Source organism: Ursus americanus, chromosome 26 (genome assembly GCF_024610735.1).
Source record: "Ursus americanus isolate L20-20 chromosome 26, mUrsAme1.1.p, whole genome shotgun sequence".
Lineage (NCBI taxonomy): Eukaryota > Metazoa > Chordata > Mammalia > Carnivora > Ursidae > Ursus > Ursus americanus.
Window position 1 is genome coordinate 3,369,869 of NC_142152.1, and position 18,401 is coordinate 3,388,269.

General features: G+C 45.5%; 1 protein-coding gene across 2 annotated transcripts; it reads right to left on the minus strand.

Moving 5' to 3' along the window:
• On the minus strand, window positions 1-18,100 carry LGALS3 (galectin 3). 2 transcript variants are annotated; one of them, XM_045810467.2, is made up of 6 exons: window positions 17,952-18,100; window positions 10,759-10,780; window positions 8,644-9,063; window positions 6,234-6,322; window positions 3,252-3,417; window positions 1-302 (listed from the first exon to the last, which is right to left on the minus strand). In XM_045810467.2, exons 2-6 carry the CDS (start codon window positions 10,774-10,776, stop codon window positions 147-149), a joined length of 849 nt encoding a protein of 282 aa, XP_045666423.2. In that variant the 5' UTR covers window positions 10,777-10,780; window positions 17,952-18,100; the 3' UTR covers window positions 1-146. The 2 variants fall into 2 exon arrangements, with proteins under 2 accessions (XP_045666423.2, XP_087712091.1); XM_087855965.1 differs by lacking the exon at window positions 17,952-18,100 and adding an exon at window positions 17,191-17,374.
• Window positions 18,101-18,401: the final 301 nt, after the last annotated feature.

Consider the following 18,401-nt stretch of genomic DNA (forward strand, 5'->3'; position numbering starts at 1 on the left):
TGAGGAACTCTTAGAATGTTTATTAAATGGATGATTTACAAGGACAGTGATGAATGAAGGTAAAATTTTTCAGTCAGGAAACATGAAGTTTCAATGTGTAAGGGTTTATATTCAATTTCTTTTTTTTTAAATCCTCCCCTTTAAGATTATATCATAGCGTGTGAAGCACTGGTGAGATCTATGTCCCCAGAAATTCCCAGTTTGCGGATTTCCTGGAGATTTCTCATCCGATGATTGTACTGCAACAAGTGAGCATCATTGACTGCAACCTTGAAGTGGTCAGGTTCAACCAGCACTTGTATCTGGAATGGCACATACACAGAAGTGTTAGAAATGCTCGTTAATTTCAAAGCCGGTCTGGCCCGAGCTCAGAATGCCCCATGTTTCATCTTTATGAATATCTGTGGAACTGACTGAAGTCCAAAAAAGGAACTGTGGGGGCACCTGCGTGGCTCATTTGGTTAAGTGTCTGCCTTCAGCTCCGGTCATGATCCTGGAGTCCTGGGATGGGGTCCTGGGATCGAGCCCCGCATCGGGCTCCCTGCTCAGTAGGGAGTCTGTTTCTCCCTCTGCCTGCCTACTCCTCCTACTTGCACACTCTCACCCTCTCTCTCTCAAATAAAAACAACGAAACAAAAAGCAAAAACAAACAAACAAACAAACAAACTGCAGCAAAAATAAACTCCACAGATTGATATTCAAAGATTCAAGCAAAATAAAACGAGAGAGGGAAAGATAAGGTGAAGCCATAAAGGTAAAGACTAATAATGTGTCTCCATAAAAACAAAGTTTTTGTATGGCTAACACCTAAAAGTAAAAATACAAATACGCCAAGTGCTGGCGAAGATGTGGAGAAAAAGGAACACTCACGTACCCTTGGTGGGAATGTGAATTGGTGCAGCTGCTGTGGGAAACAGTATGGAGGTTCCTCACAAAATTAAAGATAGAAATACTATATGATCCAGTAATTCCACTACTGGGTATTTACCCAAAGAAAATGAAACACTAGTGTGAGAAGATATATGCACCCCTATGTTTACTGCAGCACTGTTTATAATAGCCAAGATATGGAAGCACTTCAAGCGTGGATCCATAGATGAATGGATAAAGATATATGGTATATAGACTTCTATATAGATGCAATGGAATATTGCTCAGCCATAAAAAAGAATGTTATCTTGCCATTTGTGACAACATGGATTGACCTAGAGGATGTTATGCTAAACGAAATAAGTCAGAGAAAGAATGAAATGAGTCAGAGAAATACCATGATTTCACTTATATGTGGAATCGAAAAAATCAAAGGAAGAAACAAATGAACAAAAAGCAGAAATATACTCATAAATACAGAGAACAAACTGATGGTTGCCAGAGGGGAGGGGAGGTATGGGGATGGGCAAAATGGGTGAAGGGGAGTGGGAGGTACAGGCTTCCAGTGATGGGATGAAAGGTGCAGAACAGGAATACAGTCGGTGGCACTGTAATAGCGTTGTATAGTGACAGGTGTAAGCATTAGCGTAACATAGGGATGATCACTGGGTTGTACCCCTGAAACTAGTGTAACATCCTGTGTCAACTGTACTTCAATAAATAAATGAAAATAAAAATACTAAAGTAGGAATCCTCTGCTAGGGTGACAAATGTTGTGAAGATTGATAACCAGTTTGGGCCAGAGTAGCGGAAACATTCTTCCAACAGTTAGTGAACGTGTTTATCCTTGCGGCCTTTTGGAAGCAGTACTTGCGCAATATCTTATCTAAATTTTAAATATGTACATTCTTGAGGGGCTCCTGGGTGGCTCAGTCAGTTAAGCATCTGCCTTCAGCTCAGGTCATGATCCCAGGATCCTGGGATCAAGCTCCACCTCAGGCTCCTTGCTCAGTGGGGAGTCTGCTTCTCCCTCTCCCCCTGCTCCCCGCTTGTGCTTCTCTCTCTTTCTCTCTCGCTCTGTCTCAAATAAAATCTTTTTTAAAATATGTACATTCTTGGAATAAAATTCTTGTTCTAGGAAGCAAAAATTTATAAGGACCATTATTACAGTATCTAAGTGAAATAAATAAACCAAATAAAGTTTTATTTGTTTGGAGTATTTCCATACTCCAAATTATCATCCATAGGGTACTCATAGACTTAGCACATATCTAAGCCATGAAATGCTATTAAATAACAACGTTCAGGGGCGCCTGGGTGGCACAGCGGTTAAGTGTCTGCCTTCAGCTCAGGGCGTGATCCCGGCATTTTGGGATCGAGCCCCACATCAGGCTCCTCTGCTATGAGCCTGCTTCTTCCTCTCCCACTCCCCCTGCTTGTGTTCCCTCTCTCGCTGGCTGTCTCTATCTCTGTCAAATAAATAAATAAAATCTTAAAAAAAAAAAAACAACGTTCTAATGTGAGAAGATGTCCACCAAATATAGAGTATGGTCCCTATAAGTCCCCGCCCTTGAGGAGCTTACAGTCTAGTTGTTTCATTGCCCATTCAACCGTCAACCTAACCCAATACTGTGGACCTAGTATTTGTTTAACCACTGCTTAAAAACAAAGTGTGTTGGGACAGTTGGTAGAGCATGTGACTCTTGATCTTGGGGTCATCAGTTCAGGGGTAGAGATTATTTAATAAATAAAAGTTTTAAAAATAGTGCTGTATGTCATAGAAAATACTGGAAAGATATTAACTAAGTTGCAACCTTTGTGAGGTTGGGAGAAAGGGGAAAAGATGGAGGTCTTTTTAATTTGAAAATCTATAAAAATTTTTTCATAAAACGTCTTAATTGTAGAATTTTTAAAAATTAGCTTTGATTGCCATGCCAATTATGCTGTATTAAGGCACTAAGTCTCAGCCCAACTGTACTATTGAGACCTTCTGCCCTTTTTTTTCTTTTTTAAGTGCACTCCACGCCCAGCATGGAGCCCAACATGGTACTTGAACTCAGGACCCTGAGATCAAGAGTCGGACACAACCGACTGAGCCGCATAGGCACCCCCTTCTGCCTTTTTTATTAAAGATGCTACTTTTCTCATTTCCAGAAAAGCTTAAACTCAAAGGTGTGGTAACAGGGACAATGGTGAAGGGCGGGAATGGAGCTGGGGAGTGTGCCAGTCCTGTTGCGCCTGGGCCCCCGGGGATGGAGAGTGGATGTACCCGTTAGGTGTCCCAGGATAGCTGATAAATTCATTTCAGGTGCCTTGTGGTTGTAGAGTGATTCCCCATTGATGATATGTGTTATCAATATATAATAGTAGCAATAACTTACTTTGAATGGTTTACCACTTTCGAACGGGAAAGCCATCTGTCTTTCTTCCTTTCCCCAGATGTTATCCAGCTTTGTATTGCAAACAATGACTCTCTTGTTGTCCTCATTGAAGCGCGGGTTAAAGTGGAAAGCAACATCATTCCCTCTCTTGAAATCTAAAGCAAGTCTGTTTTAAACCAAAGACCAGAGTTAGTAACATGATTCAAGTTGTACATCCGCATCAAGTGAAGAACATGTAATTATCTAAAGATCCAATTATTTGATAAAATACAGGAACATTTTCGAAACGGAAGCAGACAAACCAGAGCATGGCTTCAACTGGAACGTATACCAGGCCTGGTATTTAATGTGTTCTTGTAGGATGTGAAAGTAAGCGAGGCACTATGTGGTCCTTTTTTTTTTTTTTTTTTTTTTGGCCTCATTGTCTTTGGTCACATCATTCCATTCAGCTGTCATTCCCTCTTTACTGCCTCTACTATGAAAACTCTTCAAGGTCTCCTAATAGAAGCTTAGGGCCGCCTTGAGGGCACTTTATGCTTTACATGGCAAATAATAACGCTTACCTCGGGCCTGCCCTGCCAGTTACTTTTAATACCTATTAAAGGCAAGCCAGTCACATAAATGGGAGCTATCAAATACCTTGCTTTCTTATAGTTAACCAAAAACCGAGTCCTAAAATAACAGGCATGAGATAAACATAATGTTCAGTGTCCTGTTGCTATGTTGTAAAGTCATGGCAATAAATGTGTTAAACATTCCCTGACGTCACGTGGAATTAATGGAAGTGCTGGCTTAACTTTCTGACCTTGTTCCTTCTCCTCGGACGTTAATGCAAACGTGAGGCCTCGGACTGTTCAAGTCTTAACCCCATCGCTCAGCTTCTCCAAGTGTGTTCCCTGGATCACTAACATCAGAATCAGCCGGGGCTCTCATTTGAAAGCAAGGTCTACACTCTAAACCTATTAACAATGATTCCTTGGGCATTTTCATTTACCCAGTAACGGACACATACAACACAGATGTATCTTCCAATGATTAAATTCCCAGGGAGAGGACCAAAATAGTCAGATGGCAACAGCATTTGTGTTTGACTCAAAAAATCCAATGGCTGTATTTTCTCTGCAGTGAACAGGAAGATCTTGCCATCTCTATCACCTTAAACATTCTTTTTTTCAGGTAATTCCTCACATAGATTTTGCAGAACCAAGCAACCATTTTTTCAGTTTACTACCATCTTCACCATTTCCACCTAAATGAGTTTTAATCTGCCACAGTCTCTGACTACACCTCTAGCGTTACTGGAGCTGAAGTTTCTAGTGCGAAAACCCTCAATAAGGCCAACGCACCACCGTGGTTCTGTGTGAATGTGGCTGAGGGAGGAGAGCAGATACTCCCAAATCGTGAATGCTGGGTGCTCAGGCTCAGCTGTGCTGCTGGGTTCTGTGTTATTGGGGGAGGAAAGATGGATAAGGACAAGGGCAGAGGATATATACATTTGGTAAGTGGCTGTGAGACAAGCTTTATTGTGCAAGTAAGCACTGCGTTTAGAGAAGCTCTATAGGCTGTGTGGAAAGAAGGGGGGGGGGTAGGGTACTGGCTACCACACAGAACCAGAGAAGGCCGGCTGGAGGTACGTGTGAATGGGCTAGCTGAATGTAAAAGGATTGTATCAGAGGCTGAATCCATTTCCTGTAATAGAAAAGGGGGTTCCCATTGATCCACCAGGAGCAAGGGGACAGATTCACAGAGGTTGTTTATGGATTCCTGTAAACCTGTGCACATAGCTTGGACTTGTCCCTTTTGTGCACTGTCTATAAAACCCAGAAACACAGATTAATTTATGGCTGCAGGAGCTTTAATGGTACCACTAACCTCAGGGACAGGCATACTGGATGTTTTCAGGATATCCTTAACCTGCTTGTGTTACATGTAAATATAACCAGTGGTAATAACAAGGGCCAGCCACCCCAAGGCAGCCATAGATCAGCATGGATTTCCCTAAATTAGCTCAGAGGCTCACTCCATCCTAGCTCACCTCCATCAAACCAGTTCCAATGGCAAAGGTTGACTTCTTTTGAGGAAGTCTTTAACTTGTAGGATCTTTTTAAATCTTGACGTAAATAGTGTCTACTCAGAAGACTGGGGTTCCCCCATCCCGCCACTTAACATCTGTAGACCTGGCTGACCCCATGGGAATCTGTGACTCTGCTGATGTGCCCAGTAGGAAAGTGGAAATGGAGGTCAAGCTCACCAGATCTGAGACTGCACTGTGACCTGCACGACTGCAGGGTCATCTGTACAAATATGAAGAGACAGTGGTATGATGAGCAAGCTCTCAGATCAACTCAAAATGACGCCCACCGCCATCTTTGTGTTTCTGACCCTAATTTTTGATGGGCACCTAGATATAAAGTGCATGCTTGGTTTTTTAGACAAGATATGGCTCAGAGGTGGAGGGATGGCCAAGCATTACATGACAAAGGCTGTCCTTCCCTTAAATTCTTAGGTTCTCACTGCCAGGAAGAACCTAGGTTTTTCTGTATGGATTGTCTGCTCTTTCTCTTTGTCCTCACAAAGCAGAACTGTTTCAGGGTGCCTGGGTGGCTCAGTCGGTTAAGTGTCTGCCTTCAGCTCAGGTCATGATCCCAGGGTCCGGGTATCAAGTCCCACATCAGGCTCCCTGTTGAGTAGGGAGCCTGTTTCTCCCTCTCCCTCTGCCTCTCCCCCCACTCATGCTCGTGCTCTCTCTCTCAAATAAATAAATAAAATCTTAAAAAAAAAAAAAAGAGTAGAACTGTGTCATGGTGGTTCTGGGAGAAAAACAAGATTTAGTGAGGGATATTTTGTCCCCTTGGTGGGAACACACATTGATTTATGTGATAATCCTATTCGATGGTATAGAATTCTCAATGCATAGTTTTAAATATTTTATTAAAATTCAAAATAGACAGATATATTTGATTTGCTAATATTGTTCTTTACCTGTTTGCTTTGGGCTTTACTGTGCCCAGAATTGTTATCAGCATGCGAGGCATGACTCCTCCAGGCAAAGGTAGGTCATAAGGCACGGTCTGGGAATAAAAAACATAACACATATCAATAAAGAGTCATGTCTTCTTGGGGAAAGAAAAAAATATATGTTGCTAATATGACTAACACATAATGCTAATTTAATCCATTTTTCCGGACTCTCGGGTCACCCTGCCCAGGGCCTAAAGGGATAAGGCTTCCTACCTGCACAAGTAATAATCAAGAATAAAGCCATCAAGGGGCGCCTGGGTGGCTCAGTCAGTTAAGCATCTGCCTTCAGCTCAGGTCATGATCTTGGGGTCCTGGGATCGAGCCCCACATTGGGCTCCCTGCTCAGCAAGAAGTCTGCTTCTCCCTCTCCCTCTGCCCCCTCCCTCTGCTTGTGCTCTCTCTCTCACTCTCTCTCTCTCAAATAAATAAATAAATAAATCTTAAAAAAAAAGGAAGAAGAAAATCGTCAGTTAATTGGTGCCAAAGACAGAACATATTTCCTTTTGGAGCACTGTATCTCTCATTACTCAGGCAATCCCAATCTATAATTCATTCAGTTGGACTATTTTTCAGAAAGGTTTAAGCTAGACCTTGCAATCAACATTAACATTTTTGTGCCACTCTTCTTTATTTAAAATTATTTTTATTGAGATATAATTGTATCGGTTTTAGCTATACAACTTTGTGCCACTCTTTTTTTTTTTTTTAAGATTTTATTTACTTATTTGACAGAGAGAGAGAGATAGCCCGTGAGAGGGGGAACACAAGCAGGGGGAGTGGGAGAGGAAGAAGCAGGCTCCCAGCAGGGAGCCCAATATGGGGCTCGATCCCAGCACCCTGGGATCAGGCCTTGAGCCGAAGGCAGACGCCTAACGACTGAGCCACCCAGGCGCCCCGTGCCACTCTTAAGAACCTGGTCACACAACATTCTTCATCACAGTCATTTACTCCCTGAGGGCTTGTGAGTTCTCATAAGTTCTCCTTACATGGCATCAACAGGGGGCTCTGAACATGGCAGATACTAAATATTTGTGGAATGAACACTGTTCATTTAATACATTCCCTAGTTCTCCCACAAAAATGTATTAACGATCTAGGTTCAAGGTGCTGTAAATATTCCCCAAACTCCCTTTGGCCTCTTCTCTCTTCCCTTAATAATTTCTTCACCCCGGGTTCAACCACCACCCAAGTCTTTTCTCTCCGGCCCCATGCCTCCTCCTATCTGAATTTCCTACAGATGCCTTAAATCCAACAGGTGTGAACTGGAATTGTCTCTTCTTCTCCCCACCCCCGCCCCGTCTCCTTCCTGAGTTCCCGGTCTGGGCTGACCCGTGGCTGGTGCTCCAGTTATCCAGTCTTGAAAACGCCATCATCCCGGACTAAGACCTAATCACTCGTTCCTGGGGCTCCTCCTCTGCAACCTCTCCCACATCTGCCTCTTCCTTGCCACAGCCTCCACGTCCCCATCTACCTGCAAATGACTAACTGTAGTCAGCTAATGCCTGCCCAGTGCTGCCCACACTCCCAGCGCCTTCTCTGTACTCTCCTCTAGGCTGACCGAAAAGCAGGTCAGACGCTACTTGTGCCAATGTCCACACGCTCCTGGAAGGGTCTGATTCCAGGCGGCTACTGAACGGTTTCCCCACATCTGTATATTATCTCCCGACTAGACTATACATCTGGAAGGGAGGGATCTGTGCCTGAGATGTGTCTAGAGGCCCCAGGAGTTAGGTTTTACCCTTAGAATTTATTTACTAAAATAGGTTTTAATATAAATGAAAATTCAATCCTTAGATCACAAAATTATCTTTAGAAGGTTTTTCAAAACCACATTACCTTGGTTTCCCTACACGTTCCCCCATGACCCCAGACAAACTGTATAACTCTCTCTTGTCCCCTTTCCTCGTGCGTAAAGTAGGGACAATAACAGTATCTTATGGGGCAGATATGGGGTTAAATGAAATCATCCATGTAAAAGCACACTGTCGGCGTGAGTCAGTGTTTATCAATAATACTAACCAAAGTGTCCCCCCATTACTGTGATCTTAACTTCATTTATATTAAAACTGCTTTACAAATGTCTTCAAAAGATACACTGGCTTCTCTTTATACTAACAGAACATATACTAAACTCAGTACAAACAATGATTTTTTCTATTGGGCTGACATACACCATGACTGGTCCTTGAAAAGTGGCTCTAAGCAGCGAGTTTACAGCTTCCAGTCTCTCTGCAGCCCTCTGCAGGTTGGTGCTCAGAACCAGCTCCCAGCCAGAGCACGGCAGAGTAATGGCACCAACACGCCAGACAATCTCTGTGTCGGTTCCTCATTAGCTTTGTCCTGATCACAATCACACCTGATTCCGTCTTACCAGTGGTCCAGCAGGGATGCCAAAGGGGCCAGCAGCAGGGTGGGCTCCAGGAGCACTTGGCTGCCCAGGAGGCGGGTAGGCCCCAGGCCCACTCGGTTGCCCAGGGTAGGCTCCTGGTGCAGGTGGTCCAGGATAAGCAGGTGCTGTCGGGCCAGGGTAGGCTCCAGGGTAGGCACCAGGAGGGGCTTGACCAGGATAGCCGCCAGGAGGGGCCTGTCCAGGGTAGACTCCTGGAGGTGCCTGACCAGGATAGCCGCCAGGAGGTGCCTGACCAGGATAGCCGCCAGGAGGGGCCTGTCCAGGGTAGGCACCAGGATAAGATGCCCCTGGGTAGCCCCCTGCTCCAGCAGGCTGGTTTCCCCATTGACCAGGCCATCCTTGAGGGTTTGGGTTTCCAGACCCAGATAAAGCATCGTTAAGCTGGAAAGAAAGACATCGACAATTACGGGATGAAAAACACTCACAAAAACAGAATTTTCAGGAAAACAGAAATATGTGATCTAAGTAGAGGGCTATGGTAAGGGTATGAAATTCGTATCAATAAAACTTTTTCCACCTATTAAATAGTTCGCAGTTCCTAAAACTAAAATTAGACTTTGGGATTATATATACTTCATCACTTTATTCTTTTTTTTTTTTTTAGTAGTAATGTATCAGTACTGTTTTATTAATGGTAACAAGTGTACCATACTAATGTAAGACATTAATAATAGAAGAAAGTGGGCGTAGGGTATACGGGAACTCTTTGTATTATCTTTGCAATTTTTCTGTAAATCTAAAACGATTGTAAAATTTCAAATTTTATTTGTCTTAAAAGGCCAGATCATACCATTAAGTAAGTGGGATTCCAGATTGATTACTGTCTGTATGGAGAGGAAGAGAGCCATATAGAAAATGGAAAGCAAAGCAATTTATAGTTCTCAACATGACTTGTCTTTCCATAAAGAGTGCATTTTATTGATGGATTATTATTCTAATAATGATTGCTATATTTTTTTGGCCCTATAAGGTCAATATATTAACTACATGGTAAAGTTAATACAACTATCCAATGGCATAGACTTTTCCTTGCAAAGAACAAGGATGGCTTAATAAGAGTCTCCATCCCGGTTTCACAAGACCATTCCAGAAGAGGATTTCTGGAAGGTGTGGTCCCCTTCTTAGTGGCTCTCAAAGGGCTTCTAGTCCCATTTCTGACCTCTAACAGAACCACAAGTCTGTCTCTGGCAGCCACAACAGGTTCATGGCCACGCACAGTGGATTCTGATATAGGCCTGTACTTGCCTTACCTCTGTTTTTTTGACCAAGGCTTATCACAGTCAAGCAACTATATGGTTCAGATGAAAAGACGCCCTACAGCAGGTGGTCAGGGTGATGGGGCTGAGTTCTCATAGTTCCATGAGTTCCACGTTTGACAGCAAAGAGTCAGTCCTGCCATATTGCCAATGTGGCAATGTACTGGTCAAATCCATCCCTCTCCTTGCCTGGTGCTGATACAGGGGAGCTAACTCCTGCAGATGGGGGTTTCCAGGCTTCCAGATGAGTCTGACTAAGGGGCAGCATTGGCAGGAGACTAAAGAGTGGAGGAAGGGAGAAGCCGGGGTAGCTCCCTGCTTCTTTCTGCCTCATGGGGTGTCTGCACAGCTGCTGTATCTCCTGCCTCCCTTTATTCTTGCTTCCCATCATCTCAGATCAGGAGGGCTGCCTTTCATAATCTGCCAAAGTCAGGAGCTAGCCTTCCTCTATGTAAAAGCACATCCTCTCTAACTGACATGAGAAGAATAACCGCAGAAATCAGGATACTCGGACTGCACCACACTCCCTTTGCTCATATTATTTCTCAGCTCCTGCCCACAGAATCTATCTGTTTCTGTCCCAGGCTCCTCAGTGGAGGAGTTACTGTTAGTGAGTCCCAGGCCTCTATCTGCCTGGCTTTCTTCCTGAACCTACTGCTGGAGAAACAGGACTTCAGCTAATAAGCCCTCAGTGGGCAGGTAAGGCCAGAGGAAGCCGCAGGGTGAGAGAATTAGAAGGGGATGTCTGGTGGTAAAGAAGAAAGCCCCCAACCCACATGGAGTGTATACTATGGTACGAAAACAGATATAAAACACTTACTGAAAAACTGTCTGCCATTTTCCTGAAAGGGAAAAAAAAGACAGGTTATCATTTGATCCTAGAAGATTTTACCAGTTTCTAGATAACATCACAAATAGTTCCTTGGGCAGTTCTAGGTGATCCACAGGCATTTTTCTAACCAAGCGAGTTTATTCCCCAAATATGCCTAAACCAATAGTGTGGAACCACAAAGCAAGCCCTAGCAGGGATGCAGTCCAGCTAGATCACCCAGCCCTATTTAACTCATAATTTTAAACTCGAATCATACCAGCCTGGGTTCTGAATCCTGGGAGTAAGAGGCCATACAACACAGGAGAGCGATGAATGAGGAAGAAAATGTTCTGCCCCTTCCTTGGTGAAGACACAAACAGTCCTGATTCATCTGTGGTCCTCCTCACCTTCCTTCCTGGATGCTTTTTCCTCCACCTCTTACAAAGGGTTTAGCCTCTTAATATCACCCACCGCCCCTTTTGTTCCCAAGATCAACCCCCATGCCCTCGTCTGGGTTTCAGCAGGAAAGCAGAGTTGATGGATTCCTCCTGAGATTTGAAACCAATGCCCCTAGATGCAGTTGCTGCCAATTATTGATTCCCTCGTTTGCGCATATTTATGCCTGCTCTGGGCCAGGCACTGTGCGGGCTCTTGCTTGGGTTTGAAGATGGATAGGCCAAGATCTGTATGGTCAAAGGGCTCACAGGCCAGCAGGGATCACAAGGGATCAACGCTGTGAGCCAGACTATGTGATGGGGAGTCACAACTAGAACTATTACTTTTGGGGGCGCCTGGGTGGCACAGCGGTTGGGCGTCTGCCTTCGGCTCAGGGCGTGATCCTGACGTTGTGGGATCGAGCCCCACATCAGGCTCCTCTGCTGGAAGCCTGCTTCTTCCTCTCCCACTCCCCCTGCTTGTGTTCCCTCTCTCGCTGGCTGTCTCTCTCTGTCGAATAAATAAATAAAATCTTTAAAAAAAAAAAATAAATAAAAAAAATAATAAAAATAAAAAAGAACTATTACTTTTTTTTTTTTAAGATTTTATTTACTTGTTAGAGAGAGAGAGCGCGCACAAGCAAGGGGAGCAGCCGGCAGAGGGAGAAGCAGGCTCTCCGCCGAGCAGGGAGCCCGATGCAGGACTCGAGCCCAGGACCTGGGAACATGACCTGAGCTGGAGGCAGATGCTTAACCGACTGAGCCACCCAGGTGTGCCTAGAACTATTACATCTAAGAAGGGAAAAGGTGGTGTTTGAGCTAAGCCTTAAAGGAGAGGTAAGATCCGGGTGTGGAGCAAAGAAGAAGAAAGGCAGGTACAAGATGCATCTGCTTTTTTTTTTTTTTAAGTTATTTGTTACTCCAAACGGAACTCTGGCAGTATTAACAAACTAGGGTGAAAAGCAAAGAAAAGACAAGAAAGGAAAAGAAGTCAGGCAATATGAAGGAAAACATATTTGGGTAGGATGCTACCAAAGAGAGTCCGCTTTGCCCAAAGCTGACTCAAGGGGTGGCCTTGACACATCACTCCTTCTCCTCTCCCTATGCCAAGTCTCTAATCATGTAAGATGTTTTATACCTGCTCCCACTGCAGGTGTCCTGGCAGTGAGGGGAAGAGGGCAGCTTTGGACTCCTGAGGCCTGGGTGAGTTGTCTTGGGTCAGGATCACCTGTGCTATAGCCAAAGTGGCCTGGATCTTAAACAATCAGAATCTCTTTTCCCTTGACTTGCCCACTTGTGATATTTTCTCAATTATTTTAAGAAATGACATTACCCCCCGCCAAGGGATACTAATTGATAGGTCCTAAAAACCTAAAATATTAGACTTTGGGGGGAAAAAAAAAGGCAGAACTCCTCTTAGGACTTAATGTCCTCCATTTATACATCTCAGATGGTTTATCATTCTTTGCTGTTACATATACCACAGTTAAATATTACCTTCTACTAAGGTTTGTTTTTTTCTTGGCACATCTTAAAGGTGGGCATTCTCAAACATTATTTGGAAACAGTTTAGGGTATCACTGTATCCATCTTTTTTTTTTTTTTTAAGATTTTATTTATTTATTCGACAGGATAGAGACAGCCAGCGAGAGAGGGAACACAAGCAGAGGGAGTGGGAGAGGAAGAATCAGGCTCCTAGCGGAGGAGCCTGATGTGGGACTCGATCCCATAACGCCGGGATCACGCCCTGAGCTGAAGGCAGATGCTTAACCGCTGTGCCACCCAGGCCCCCCACCGTATCCATCTTCTAACATGGGAAACTGCTGGCAATTTGACTGGGAAGTCACAGTGACGCTCCCAGGGCTTATGTTCCGTATTTCCTGTAGCATTTGATCTTTGAAAGCAGAAGTCAGGTGCTCCTCTGCTTCAGCTTCCTTCCCCAAAAGGCTTCCGCTGGTTAGAAAGTGTGTTGCCACCGCAGGAGGAACTTGAGAGAAGCATTGTTACAGAAAAGGAAAAGTAAGGACCTTTCTTTCTTTCTTTCTTTCTTTCTTTCTTTCTTTCTTTCTTTCTTTCTAAGATTTTATGTGTAAGTAATTTCTACACCCTCACGTGGGGCTCAAACTCGCAACCCCAAGATTGAGAGTTGCACGCACTACCAACAGAGCCAGACAGGCGCCTCAGAAAGGACACTTTCTTTTCAAGATTTTTATTTGTTTATTTGAGAGAGAGAGAGAGCACAAGAGCTTGAGCAAGAGTGGGGTAGAGGGGGAGAAGGAGAGGGAGAGGCAGACTCCCCACTGAGCAAGGACCCTGGACGTGGGGTTCTATCCCATTCGATCCCAGGACCCTGGGATCATGACCTGAGCCAAAGGCAGATGCTTAATGGACTGAGCCACCCAGGCGCCCCAAAAGGGGCATTTCTTTTTTTATTTTTTATTTATTTATTTGACAGAGAGAGAGACAGCCAGCAAGAGAGGGAACACAAGCAAGGGAAATGGGAGAGGAAGAAGCAGGCTCCCAGCAGAGGAGCCTGATGTGGGACTCGATCCCAGAACGCCGGGATCATGCCCTGAGCTGAAGGCAGACGCTTAATGACTGAGCCACCCAGGCGCCAAAAGGGGCATTTCTTAAGCAAACAAAGCCTCTCTCATTTTGAACGCCAGCAGGAAACAATCTTGAACTTCACAGTTCAGTTCGTTTGATTACACAAATTTTTTCCATTCCTGCACAATGTACCAAAGACCCAGACTTATAACTTTATAAGTGTTTTGACTTGTCTTAGATATTCCTGTTCTGTAAAGGCTTCGTGCTGACCCCAGCACCTCTGACATTTCAGGTGGGATACTTCGGGGGAGTTGAAGCTGTTTTGCGCATTATGGGACGTACGCCAATACCCATGGCTTCAATACACGGGACGCCAGCAGCACAATCTCCCACCTCCCAATTGTGACAACCAAAAATGTCCTCAGATGTTGCCGCATATCCTGGGGGTTGGGGGGAGAGGGAGAATTGTGCCTGGTTGAGAAGCACTTGTCTAGGCTGATCGGCATGTGTAACCCTGCAGAAGCTGAGATACGCAGGTCAATAAAAACCAAAAAGTTAGTTTCACTAGTTAAAACTAGCTAAATCTGTACCATGGGCCTAAGAAGGTGTCATATTAATATAACTCCAATCAAACTAAGATGTGTTTTAAGGCTGATTACAACTAAAAACTAAAGACAGCATTTTTAACATTTCAAAATGTAACATTTCTTCTAGAAGTCTCTGCTCAAGCATATTCAGCTTATTTCCAGCTCCAACCAAGACAAGTTGAGGAACAAAGCAGATTTCACTTTCTTTCCACTGTGTTTCACAGAAAGCCTTGGGTGACAGTCTGCATCATGTTGTGACACACTAGACAAGCCCATTAGAATAATGACACCCTGCATTAATGTGGTGCTTTTCAGTTTATGAAGCACTTTCCCATACTTTTCCTATTCTCATTCTGATAATGATCTTATAAGATTTTCAGGGGAAAGTTAATATTCCCATTCTAGAGGTAAGGAAACTGAGGCTCAGAGAGCTAATATGGTGGCCCAAAGTCATTCTGTTCTTAGCAGGTCAACAACCAGGGTCCAAGCATCCTCACTCTTAGTGCAGGCACATTTTACACTAAATGTAAAACCTCACTCTGAAATTTTAAGGCATAGTCCTTTATTTTTTTTAATTTTTTTAATAATATTTTTTTATTATATTATGTTAGTCACCGTACAATACATCCCTGGTTTTTGATGTAAAGTTCGATGATTCATTAGTTGCGTATAACACCCAGTGCACCATGCGATACGTGCCCTCCTTACTACCCATCACCAGCCTATCCCATTCCCCCACCCCCCTCCCCTCTGAAGCCCTCAGTTTGTTACTCAGAGTCCATAGTCATAGTCCTTTAAAAGTGTTAATTACTTCACTTAGAAATTAATTCTCTGACTTATTCATTCAGAACTACATAACATGTTGAAATTGTAAGCAAATTAAAAAAAGAGATCATGTTTTTGTCAGAAAACTAGCTGGGTGACTCATTCAGTAAGCTTCAATACACACAGTATTGAATACCACGATGCCATTTTGCACAGTCACTTTGCTAATTATAACCACATTTAAACCAATAAAGTGTACTTCTCCAAAAATCAGGTATGCACTGTTTTGATATGTTAATTCTCAACCATCAGTTCTCTTTTTCGAAAAAAGACCATGACTGATGCTTTTTTGAAATCAAGGTTAGCAACCTTAGAACTTTAAAAAACATCTATTTGGATAAATATCTTTCTTGCCTGGAAAATTTCTTTTCCTTCCTTCCTCCCTCCCTTCCTTTCTTCCCTCCTTTTAAATGAACTAAATTATATAGAGACACAATCAAATGTAAAAAAAAAATCTTCTCACCCTACAGATACTACAGACATGTGAACTCCATCCTGCCATTCCCAGAATCAGAGAATTTAGAAGAGCCAGAAAAGAAACACTACATTAAAGCAAAACAAAAAATTGAGGAAATACTACCTGACTCTTCACATTTGGAAAAACCTACAGGAAGTAGTTCAGTGTTGCTTTGGAATAAAGAATTTAAACGTGAGTCAGAATGTAGACCTTTTAATTGGCTGTTAATTGTAGCTTTTCCCTCTAATAAACAGTGGCTATCTACTGTACTATGCTATTCTAGGTGCACCTAGCAATTAGTCCAGGGGCTGGGGTTCCTGGGAGCACTTCTGAAATTTCTGCTCACAAAGGGCCCTGACCTTTATACAAGCTGAAAGAGAAGTAGATCATGAATGCATTTCCTCAGAACCCCAAGGCACAGCCCACACTCCTCTGCAAAGAACACAGGAGAGGCAGTCTACTTCCTGCCCTTGCTGAAACAAGTCTACTTTCCAAAGCCAAATTCGGTGATGTTGAGTTGGAATAAAGGAAACTGGTCCTTTACTAGGCTTTCTTTCTTATCATAGTTCCTCAGTATCAAGGAAGGTAAAGTTACTTTGTGCCTCTCAGTTACTGATTGTTTTCCCCCTATGGAAAAGCTGAACACCAGTCAAGAGCGAACACATGATACTTAGTCAGCAGCAAATTGGAAGTTTACAGCAAGCACTGCTCTGGCAGGCTTACCACTCAGAATTTAATCAGAAGAACCAGTTCGGGCACTGGACACCGAATGTTAACCCAGCTGTCCTCAGCAGCAGCCTCGTTCCCAAACCATCACAGGTGAGGGAGGCTATGTTTTAGATCCGTTGCCATGAGTCTCAGATACATTAAGCTTAGAAGAAACTGTAGTTAAGGTCAACGCGAGATGCTCCAGTTATATAATATATGAATGTAGGTTTCTGCTGCAGCGAAGACGTAGAGTCCGGCTGGCGAGGTTCTAGGCAAGTAGGTACCTAAACCATAGGTGAGACCAACACTGGCCTTTTGGCCTCACTAGCAATAAGTGAAAAGTCTTCATAGTAAAGCACTGATGCAAGTTTGCAGCATAAGGAGACATCATTGATTAAGGACCCCTGCAAAAAACTAGCTTCGGGGGTCAATCAGGCAGTGTTCCCCCTCTTCGGCTACTTAAGTAACCAGGTGAGGCATTCTTCTAGCACTTCTAAGCTCAAAACATTCGAAAACCATCATCAAACTTTTCCCCAGGACATGGAGTAGGTGTGATTCTAAGTGTAACCCCCAAACAAGCAGTTCCCATCTCCCAACCATCACAGATGAACTGTCTTCCATTCCTTTCCCAGAATCCCAGAAACAGACTGCCTCACTGTGGTTCAGCCCTCTTCACTGTCCAGCAACCCAACTCCCAGGAGTCACTTTACAAAGATTCCACAGTATCTGGAATGGGAATCACTGACTTAAAGGGGTGGGCCTGAAGCCGAAGTCACAGCCTCACCCTCTGTGTCCCTGACTGGCGTTCAGCGCCTACTCCTCAGAGTGGACACATTATAGTGTTTTCATTTCAGCACTCATAATTCAGAATACATCTTCAAACCTGTTTTAACAGCTGTCCCCCGCTGCGGCTCTGCACATTCGGACCAACATTCTGCCACACCCTACGCGTCCTCAGCACAGTCTGGGATAATGCCCAAATTAGCCAATCTGGGCAGGGATGAGTCACTGATTTGCAAAAGTTTGGACGTGCACTGTTTGCCAAGCCAGACCCATGCCCACTCAGGCCCTGGGGCATCACCATTTTCTGTGCGATCTGCACCCAGAGAGAGGCGGCAGCCGCTGCGGGGGCCGGGCCTGGCCCAAGAACTCGTGCGCGCCCCCCAGTCCCGCGGCCGCGCAGCCCAGTCAAGGGCGCAGGACCCGCCTCCAGAGTCCCTGGGCAGGCCCCCCGCTTGCAGGGAAGGCGGACCCGCTTCCTAATCCCAAGCGGGGGCGGGCCGCTGGGGTTGCTGAACGCCCCCTCCCCCCCCCCCACAACACACCCGCTCGAGGGCGGGACGCCGTGGCCGAGGCTGCCAGTCGCCGCGGAGGTGCCCCGCGCCCTCACCCCCGCCCGGGAACTTTCTGTAAAGCGCCGCTAACTTTCCCTGCGTCTCAGACGGCGCTCTCTCGAGGGGTCAAAGGCGACGGGCCCTTGCCCAGGACGGTGCCCGGCTCCTCACGCGACGCCCGCCTCTCCGCGGCCGCCCGCCGCCCCCGACCCCAGGGCCGGCAAGCCCCCAGCCCCCGCCCGGGCGCCCTCGTCCCTGCCCGGCCGCGGCCGCCAGCAGGATCCCCCCGCGCCCCGCCCCCGCCGCTCACCCTACGCCTCGGCGCTCGCGCGCTTGCTGCGGGGCCGGCTTCTGCTGAGGTGGTGCGATCCCTGACCGGGCGGTGGCTCAGCGCCTCAAATAGGCTCGGCCCGGCCCGCCTCTCCCGAGGCGGGGCCGCCACCCCCGCGGCCCGGCCTCGCCCCACCGCGCGCCCGGCAGCGCGGTTCCAGGGCGCAGGTTCCAGGGCGCCGCTCAGAAGCTCCGGATCCGGAGAGCGGCCGGTGGGACGCCTGCGGGCGGCCCCCAGCCCCGCAGCCCCAGCTGGTGTCCCGCGTCCACCCGAGACCGGGAGTGGCGCCACGTTCACCGCCCTCTCTCCAGATCACCTGGTGACTCCCCAGACTGGGACCGGGAGAGTCAGCGAAGCTTTCAGAGCGTGCTGCTTTGAGGAGTTTGCTTGCTTGCTTGTTTTAACCGGGTTTGCCTATTTTCTGCCTGA

Bases quoted from the DNA above. Each gene is read 5' to 3' on its own strand.
- LGALS3 (XM_045810467.2), bottom strand. The intron at 6,323-8,643 runs GTAAGACGGAAT...TTTTATTCCCAG, and splicing joins GCATCCCTGCTGGACCACTG to ACCGTGCCTTATGACCTACC. The intron at 303-3,251 runs GTAAGTTATTGC...GTGCCATTCCAG, and splicing joins AAAGTGGTAAACCATTCAAA to ATACAAGTGCTGGTTGAACC.